The sequence below is a fragment of the Chaetodon auriga genome, chromosome 8 (genome assembly GCF_051107435.1).
Source record: "Chaetodon auriga isolate fChaAug3 chromosome 8, fChaAug3.hap1, whole genome shotgun sequence".
Taxonomy (NCBI): Eukaryota; Metazoa; Chordata; class Actinopteri; order Chaetodontiformes; family Chaetodontidae; genus Chaetodon; species Chaetodon auriga.
In genome coordinates this window covers 19,518,797-19,528,481 of record NC_135081.1, presented here as the reverse complement: position 1 = coordinate 19,528,481, position 9,685 = coordinate 19,518,797, and the positions used below count along the sequence as shown (strand labels likewise).

Here is a 9,685-nt window from a genome sequence, read left to right as displayed (position 1 = left end):
GATTACTGAGATGCTATTTGCAGGTTCAAAATGAACAACAGCCTGAAGGGAAGCTAGTTTTTGAGTCCTTGTGTGTTTAAAGTTTGATTGACCCAAAGAAAAAACCTCAAAACAAGCTGATGCAGCATTACAAATGCTCACCTGAACAAACTGGCTGACATGTTAGCAGCTGCCTTTTTGTGTGTTAAGCAGACAAATGCTGGGTGGATGTCAGACTGCCATAAACCTGGACCATCATGCTACGTGTGCTATCACAGCCCTGGATGGCTGTCAACTCAAATCTGAATGACCTTGAACATTTCAGTCAATGAGGCATTCGGTTAATTCATTAATGCAGGATGGAGTCCTGTGAAGGATACTTTTCTTTGCTGTCTTGGACTGTAAAAGAAGCTGATCAGTGAAGAGGGGCACAGCTCAACTGTCCTTGAAAATGCTTGTTAATGAATCACACCAATTCTTCCACCAATATTTAGCACTGACATTCAGATCTCTGATCTGAGTCAGATGCAAAAGTGATGAAACTAAATATAGTGCAATACACTCTTGAAATTCAACAAACATAACTTAGGTATGGTTAAAAAAGACCAGCCAGCACAGTTCATACTGGTCAGCCAGCAGTAAACATGCTAGTAGGTTAGCTGACTAGCAGCGGTGCGAGCACAGGTCTTAAAGAAAAAGATTTTGTGTCAGCTGAACTGAACTAAGCAAAACATATTCATCATTCAGTTGTGGAAGATTAAATTCTACATATTCAAAAAAAAAAAAAGAAAAGAAAAAAGGTTTTGATCCAGACCAAGGACGATGGAAATGGAAAAGGGTAATAAGCATTTTGTTTGTTTTAATTGTCTTTCTCTGTAGATGACAAACAGTTTTATCCAGCTGCAGGTGGATAAAAAAAAAAAAAAAGTTTACAACTCAAAAAGACAACAACAGCATTAGAAATTAAAATATAAACAAATAAATGTTTTTGCTAAAAATTCCATCATACAATCACTGTCATGCTTGGAGAAGATAATTTCATGAGGGAAAGATTTTGGAAACGTCTTATTGTTTTTTCTGGCGATACTGAAGCTCAAGCTGTGATTCCAGTTATTGTGAATAGATTCAAAAGCAGAATGTTATCGTTTTCCATTGTGAGCGTTGTCAGACCTAATCCAGGCTCGAACCGTAGACCTCCACCTCGCACAGCGTCAGGAACTCTTCGTTTCCCGGGATGACAATGTTAACGTAGCGACCGTCCATCCCATGACACTGGAAATCAGCGGCCGCACCTGCTGGGATACTTGTGATCACAGCGCACCTGCACAGGAAGCAGACATCACTTTGTTCACACTAAAAACAAATACAGGGGGATTAAGGCTGCCTGCTGCAGCTGGAAACAACACTGTGAGAGCCGCAAGACTCAAACAGATAAGTAAAGTCGTGAAAGACATGAAAAAGCGGTGTAGTTTTGAGCGGAACAGCAGATCACAATCACTTTAAACATAGTAATTCATCCATTTTTAGTATAATAAGACCAAGAGTACAACCATGCTAGCAGCTCTGTGAGGCTACACTTAGACGTGTTGCTTTGAGCTAGATGCTAATGCGTGCTAAAATGCTGGCCTTCACCATGCACTGTTTAACATGTAACCAACTGCTAGCGTGGCAAAAAATCTTGATAACTGCAGCTATAAAAGATGTTGATCAAATGTTTCTGGAGATGTAAATCAGGAAACTAGCGGCTTTAAATCAACAGTCGGTCAGCTACCTGGGGTTGTTGTTGCCGTTGTGGTCAAGGGAATCTCCAATTCGGATCTCAGCTTCATTGAGGCGTTCCGGGTTAGCGTCCGTGTTGGTCACCTTCACAGAAAACACTTTATGGGTTTTGCGCAGATCCAGCCGCCACCAGGGGCCGATTTCATTGTTCGTGTGACTGCAGGAGCCGTCTTCCCATTTGCTGCCATGATTCCCATCGATGGCATTGTATGCGATGCCATGCTTAAATAATGACGACTGTGTGGCTTTTCCTTGGAGGGCCAGATTCTCTCCTGCAAGACAGCACATTTACAACAGTTAGCATTGAGAGCTGGACCTATTAGCACTTATCATTAAATAAAATCATGACAAATGTATGTTTTAGTAAACACACGACATGTATGACCTCTGATTACCCATTTCTCCTCATTGACAGACTGTAATACCGTTTGTAGTCATAATGTAGGATAAAGGGAGCATTAACCGCCAGTCATAATCTGATTCCTACCAAAGCCTCTGTTGTGCAAACGTAGCTTGTGAGCAGGTTTTAATAATATCAAAAGTGTATCCTATATGGTGTATAGATCAGATGAGAATCAATGCATAGTGTTCACATTTATAGAAATTCTCACCAGTTGGGGCACGGTACCCATAGACTTCAACTTCACAGAGCGTCAGGATCTTTAATGAACCAGGTAGACCCAAAGTCACATAACGTCCCTCCACACGATCGGTGAAATTCTGAGTGATCGAATTGTCTGAACCGATTTCGGCAATTGTACCAACCCTGACAGAAAGAGATCGAGAGAACACGGCGCATTGATCACATGTCAAACCTGCAGTCCTGAAGGGCTCAGTGGTATCTTCCATCTCATCTTTCTCATATTCACTCACATTGGGTTTTTCAAACCTTCGTTTTCTAAAGAGTTGCCAATGTGGATCTGCAGCCCGTTGATCCTGTGTTGACAGCAGTCTCCTCTGTTGACGATGGTGATGGAGGTGACGATGTAGGACTCCAGCAGGTCCACTCTCCACCAGGGGTTGTTCATTTCAGTGGTGTGGCTGCATGATCCAGAACCGAAGGTCGAGTCAGTGTTTCCATCAATAGCGTTGTAGGCAGCTCCAAATGTATGAAAATAGCGGGCCGACTGGGTCGCTTTTCCTCGCAAGGCCACATTTTCTATGAATGAGACAGTTGATGTAGTGGGAGATCGTTTATCAGTTGTTAAGCTTGTATCAGTATTTGGAGTCAAAATTGTTCTGTGGTCCTGAGGGAGGAAAAAAGTGCAAGCAAATAAACCACAAAGTGTAGAAAACACAACTAAAACAGAAATGCTGCTAGTGATTGAGGAAAAAAACAGCACTAAGCTTCAAAATAAAGTTTCCAGGGGAGACTGGCTTGTTATGTTCTAATGAGACTAACCCTAACCCTATTTAAAATATGTTGATCGCTGGATTTGTCAAAGATTTGTTACCCAACACCCAACATGCTGATGAAGCTGTCTAATCGAAAAACCCGCCATGCTTAGACGTCATTACACAAAACCTTCAAATGAGCCAAATCTGGTGATGTTTTACAGTGAAGACGTCTGATCATACTTACGATAAGAGGTGGCTGAGTCCGTCGCCAGGACGAGCAACACAAGGAAAACATTGTGTGTCATCATTCTGGTTGAGACAGATGAGAATCATTAATAGACCGAATATGGAAAATGTAAACTTCTTCATTATTACTGTCAAAAATGTATAATTAGAATTGCAGAGGAGCGATCATAAGAGGGTGTCATGTTGAATGTGATGACGGAGATTCAAAAGTTTGGGAAGAAAACAATCATATTATTTATTAAGAATTTCAAATCCAGTTAATCTACTTCATCAAGACTGTGTGCGTGTGGTTTGATCAGTTTTGACCGACTCTGCGACAGATGCATCCTGATTGGTGCCCAAAAATATATGACATCATCTTTTTCCCACTGAACCCCGCCCACTTCAACCCAGTGAGAGGAGCTCAGATGAAAACACAAACACTCAAATCTCTGAAACCCAAACTGCTCAAACTTTTGCATAAAAGGACGCGTTCATGTGGGACCTTGTTGCTCATAATAAATAGCCAATTAAGAAAATAGTTTACAGTGTCAGAAGTGAAGATGTGCAATGTGTTAAAAAAAATACCAGACATATGGAGAAAGTACTTTTGATTAACTTTGTTTATTCAGGCTAGCAAGAAACAATTAAACAATTGAGACTGCAAGGAATCAATCACATTGATGATCAATCTGTTTTATATTCTCAGAGTTGGATTACAAGAGGAGGACGCTTCCTGGGGACACTAGAAATTTCTTATCTTGAATTTTAGAGCCTGAATTTGACCAATCCAGTCCGAGCAACCTGATTTTCAGATCATAATTTGAGCACCTTGAATTTTACATTACATTGAGTATTGGACACTTAAAAAAAATGGAAGTTTCAAAATCAGGATTAAGATTTGAAATAGCGCTGCTGTTATTTACTTCCTTACACTGCAGAGGTACATATCTACACGCTCTGTAAAATATTTGTAAAGGAACATCAGCTCAGGCAGTGAAAAGCTGCTCAGTCGAGCAGGAATTGATGTACTGAGATGACCTGATGCACCAAAGAAGTGAAACGTGTTACCTGGAGACCAACAGAGCGAGCACTTCCTTCCTGGAGTCAGATGGTTCAGTGAAAACGACAAACGGCTTCCAAATCCCTGAAAACTGCGCTCTTTATATGAATCTCAGTGTTCACCTCTGAATCAGATGAACCAATCATCAGAAATCAGATCATATTCATCCTCATCACTATCCAATCACACCACACTGCTTTGCTCCCATGCACATGGATTTAACTTCCCTAAGGGTGAATTAAAGGTCAGATGTCATCCAAGTACACGTCGAGAAGTAAGTGAAAGATCTCACAGTACACTGTATCATTAACGCAGTAATCAGAAGACTTATACTGACTGACAGTGGAGGAATGTAACTAAGTACATTCTTAAGTACAATTTTGAAGTACTCATACTTTATTTGAGTGTTTTCATTTTATGCTATAATTATGATTTTGCATGTGATCAATTTCTGAAGTATGATATATTATCATAAACTACCAGACAGTATATAATGTAGTAAACCACCTCAACCAGCTGCAATATTAAAATACTGCCAATGTGTCCATTCATCAGTAAAAATATTATAATTATAGCCTGTATGATACATATCATAAGGGGCTGCACTGCCCAGTGAGTATTTTTACATTTTGCTAATAAAACTCATGTTTTTATGTAAAATTTTTTGTGCAAGATTTTTACTTGTAACAGAGTATTGATACTTTGTCACTGGACAGCCTTCAGACAGCAGACCTGCTGCAATTTAACAGTGGAGGGCAGCGAGTGGCTGAATATTTTGCATTTCATTAACTGTTAAAGTAATAACTTACAGTATAGAAATACTTTGTCTGGTTGTTTTGCAGCAGCCTGATGCTCATCACTCACGATGTAACCACACAAAGTCAAACAGACGAGTATCACACATTTAAGGTGTGATGTCCATGTACATGAAAAATAGCAGAAAACAGTGTTGCTGTAGTTTAAATTGCAGACATGCATCCTTTATTCCAGGGAAAAGCATAAAAACAACAGTTACTGTTAATGCTGAAAATGCTTAGTCGCAAATTTTTACTTTGCGCAATGTACACATGCTCTGAAACTTCTCTGTTTTATGTCAGCTTCACTTCAGTGTTTGAGTGTTTCAACATGTCAGATGCTCTGTTACTTCTCTGTTTTGCTCTCTGAAAACACACAAACTCATCCAATTCTCTGTAATTCACTTATATCTCGAACTGTGAATATTAAGATGTTCAGTCTTATTCTGGTTGTGGACTCACAGGATTCTTGCTGTGCAGACAGTCACAAAATTGAGGTGATTTCCACGCAGAGGTTTAAGTGATGGGGACAACCATGAGTATGATCTTATTAAACTTCAGTTAGACGTTTTGATTCACCAGCAGCAGTCTGCTGAGGAGGTGATACAGTTTACAAACTGCTCCAAAAGAAAGGGTTGACGGGTTAGTTTTTTAAGTTCAAATTTATTTCAGCAAAGATGATGTAATATTCATCTGCATGAAGTGAAAATACAAAGAACAGTTCAGTGTTAGAAAACGTCAACTCAGCAAAAAAAAAAAAAAAATGAACCAAACAGATACCAAAGTATAAACAAAGTTCATATAACATCATGTGTGTGTGTGTGTGTGTGTGTGTGTCAGAAGTGTATACAGTAGGATCACTCAGGGAAGGGGCTTGTGGACAGGCAAGCCAGGCAGTTGTTTGGAGCCCCCAGCCACTTATTTACAACAACGATTATTGATAGGCCTGGGCTTTCAGGGACCTCTGTTGGTCCCCAGACCTTACTTTAAGAACCGCTGATCTATTTTTTCAGTATTAATCTCAAATGATCCCGGAAATGCACTTTTATGTGTGCAAAAACCTAATTTTTGCGGCGGTTCTGTGTCTCTGTTCATGTGATCAGCCAAGTGCAGCCCTCTGAATGTGTTCCAGAAAGACAGTGAAAACGTTTCATCTTTAAATGATATGTGATGTCGATGTTTGGCCCCCTGTCTATGATGACCCTGCATTCAGGCGTAGTCATTAATATAAAATCTTGTGTCTCTACAAACATCTGAACATCAAACAGTGAAGGAACCAGAAAGAGAAACTAAACAAACCAAATCTGAAAGGAGAGAGAATATTTGCTTTCATCAGGTGGACACAAAATGACTCCAAATGTCAGCTCTTTTTGGGGTTCTTCTGCCCCCTTGTGGTAAAAAATGTATTAATGCAGCTTTAAACAATGTGTGTCTGTGTCTGTGTCTGTGTGTGTGTGTGTGTGTGTGTGTGTGTGTGTGTGTGTGTGTGTGTGTGCAGTCCACGAAGTCATCGTTGTGATAGCATTCAGAACAAAGTATGTACAAAAATTGTGATTCATAAGAGCTGCACCATGTAGGACCGGCCCTTCAGGCGAGCCTGTGCAGAATCCAGTCAGGCCTAATCCAGCCTGGAGCCGTAAACCTCCACCTCACACAGGAGCAGGTGCTCGGTCTTTCCAGGAATGACTATGTTGACGTAGCGACCATCCATCCCATTACACTGGAAGTTTCTGGTGAAGCCTCCCGTGAGGCCTGAGATCACAGCACACCTGGCAGAAGAAGAAATGGTGTTGTTTAGTCACCCAATGGTCAGTTGAATAAATGGAATCTCGGCCAAGTTATGCCACACAGACCCAAAGACAGATATACATTACACAAATCGTTATTTATACTGTAGTAGTGTTTTATACTGTAGTAGTGTTTTAATGAGTAACCCACGTGGGATTGTTGTTTCCATAGTTTTCAACAGAATCTCCAATTCGGATCTCAGCTCCATCAAGTCGTAAGTAAGCCTCTCGGTAGCTGGTTACATTAACAGAAAACACTTTATGGGTCTTGCCCAGGTCCAGCCTCCACCAGGGGTTGAAGTCTTTGCCTGTATGAATACAAGAACCCTGGTTCCAGTTGCTGGCACGATTCCCATCGATGGCATTATATGCAACACCTGTAGAATGCAGCGACGACTGTGTAGCTTTTCCTTGGATTGCCAGATTCTCTCCTGCATAAAGCACACATTTCCAGACATCAGCTCATGTGACTGCAGCTGTGTAGAAAACAAGTTCTAGAAAAGCACATCTTGCTTGGTTTCAGTGTCACATTTAATTATATGTAAGTGGAAATTCTCACCAGTTGGGGCACGGTACCCATAGACCTCCACTTCACAGAGTGTAAGAACCCGTCCTGAACCAGACAGAGCCACAATCACGTAACGTCCCTCCACAAGTCGGGTAAAAGTTATTTTTAAAGACTTGCCTGCTGGGATGTCAGGAATTACACCCACCCTAGAAGAGGTAGAGAGGTGTATGGTTTAGAACTGCAGTATTTAAAAGGTACGTAGTATTGTGAATTAATAAATAATACCAACAGCTGACCAGTCTGCTGACAAGCTAACATATGTCACAGTTGATGGCAGGAAACGGTTTCAGTGGTTTTTTAATTCTGATTTTGAAGCTTTGTTTGATCACATACAAAGACCATCTGCATCACAGGTGTCCAGTTTCACTGTCAGGAAATCAAAGGACACATGCCAATCAGATTTATTTGATACTCAGTGGCCATATAAACATGAAAACCAGGTTTGAGTCTTTGGATTCTTCAAACTGTGAAAACATGTGGAGGCAATATAAGTGAGGAACAACCTCTCCACCCCAACGCCTTTTGATGGACTTTTGAACACTGCATTAGCAACCAACTAATGAATATGTGTTAGAAATGAGCACATGCTCAGTGGAAACTACCCAGAAAAAAAGGCAAAAAAAAAAAGAAGAGTTCTGAAATTGTTGATATGTTGCTGTTACCTGGAGGTTGACCCTATCGCCTGATATAAGGATCACCTTTACTAAAGTCATAAAAAACTAATATAACCTGGCAGAAAAAGAGTAGAGGCACTGCGTAACAGAGCAAATGCTACATGTTCAATGAGTGTAGCCAGAGTTTAGTCCATCATCTACAAGCTAATCCATCCTAAGATGAGAAGCATCAGGAACTGATGGCTCATATCAAGTCCTTCCATTCACTTACACTCGGTTTGCAACACCGTTGTCTTGTAAAGAGTTGCCGATGTGAATTTTTGCCCCATTGATCCTGTCTTGACAGCAGTCTCCTCTGTTGGTGACAGTGATGGAGGTTATGATGTAGGACTCCAGCAGGTCCACTCTCCACCAGGGGTTGGTCTGTTCAGTCGTGTGGGAGCACGATCCAAGGTGGTAGTTAGATTCACGGTTTCCATCAATAGCATTGCTGGCAGCCGCAAAAGCAGCTTCCGGTCCAGCGTAGCGGCTTGATTGAGTTGCTTTGCCACGCAAGGCCACATTTTCTATGGATGAGACAGATGAAATACACATTCAAATAAAATGTTCAATTTTTGTGAGCTACTAAACCTGCAACAACTGATTCATTTCCATGCCATGAGAATACACTACATTTGGGATTTTTTTTCTTGAAAATTTCTCCTGTGGAGTATACAACCCAATGGTTTCACTTTCACTCTGCACTGCTACCTTAACCGCTTGCCAGTAACGTGATACCCCCCCCCCCCATGCCTCCCTTGGATATTTGTTCTGGCACCGACAGTCACCAGTCACTAGCTGCGCCTGTCTGCTGTTCAGTGCTGAGCAAACAGTATACGGTGGATTTTTAGTAAATAATGAGCTGAAACTCACTATAAAGCTCCGTAAATCCGAGGGGAGCTGCAGATTCAGGTAGTAATTCTCTGTAGGTTCAGACTGTCACATTGTCTTCACACTGTCATCTCATACATTGTTATAAAAATATTGAATATAGCTGCTTTTAGCTGAACCAATACATTACCTTTTAAGCTTTTTGAACAGCAGAGTCAGTTCAGAGTTTTCACTCATTACATAAAAATCCTGCTGAATGTTTGCAACACTATGCAGACCGCGTACTGGTGTGATTGAGCTGCTTTGACATGCAAAACCACGTTTCAAAGACTACATTAAAACATAGTAGAGTAGCGCACAGTGAGGGTGATATGACCAGCAAAGGTCGATCATGTCACTGCACTGCACACATAACTTCTGCACACAGGAGGCTCCAGGTTTCCACATCACACTCGTGTAAGTAACAGCATCAAACTCTGCACATACATCATTCTGCACAGTGAAGCTCAAACATCCAAGTGAGGCACAATAAAAAAACACATTCTTGAGTGAAGGGAGACTTAAATGTTTTATAACAGAGGAATCACAGACGTAGCCAGATTGAACTTACGAAAGGTGTAAGCCGAGCACGTCCCCAGAAGCAAAAGCAGGAGTGCACCGTGTTTCAT

The 9,685-nt window shown here is 41.0% G+C and overlaps 1 protein-coding gene across 1 annotated transcript; it reads right to left on the bottom strand.

Annotated features, from left to right (window-relative positions):
* Positions 1-905: 905 nt before the first annotated feature.
* On the bottom strand, positions 906-9,685 carry LOC143324359 (uncharacterized). Its single transcript, XM_076736748.1, has 11 exons — positions 9,628-9,685; positions 8,419-8,713; positions 7,525-7,679; positions 7,117-7,396; positions 6,807-6,947; positions 4,393-4,482; positions 3,341-3,405; positions 2,632-2,917; positions 2,370-2,524; positions 1,751-2,030; positions 906-1,300 (listed from the first exon to the last, which is right to left on the bottom strand). Exons 1-11 carry the CDS (start codon positions 9,683-9,685, stop codon positions 1,150-1,152), a joined length of 1,956 nt encoding a protein of 651 aa, XP_076592863.1. The 3' UTR covers positions 906-1,149.

What these genes read in the sequence shown, in the direction of transcription:
- LOC143324359 (XM_076736748.1), bottom strand. Translation starts at nt 9,685, where the DNA reads ATGAAACACGGTGCACTCCTGCTTTTGCTTCTGGGGACGTGCTCGGCT. An exon ending in CTCGCTCTGTTGGTCTCCAG is followed by an intron (nt 3,406 to 4,392) that starts GTAACACGTTTC and finishes TGTCTCAACCAG; the next exon opens with AATGATGACACACAATGTTT. An exon ending in AACGGCAACAACAACCCCAG is followed by an intron (nt 1,301 to 1,750) that starts GTAGCTGACCGA and finishes CTTCCTGTGCAG; the next exon opens with GTGCGCTGTGATCACAAGTA.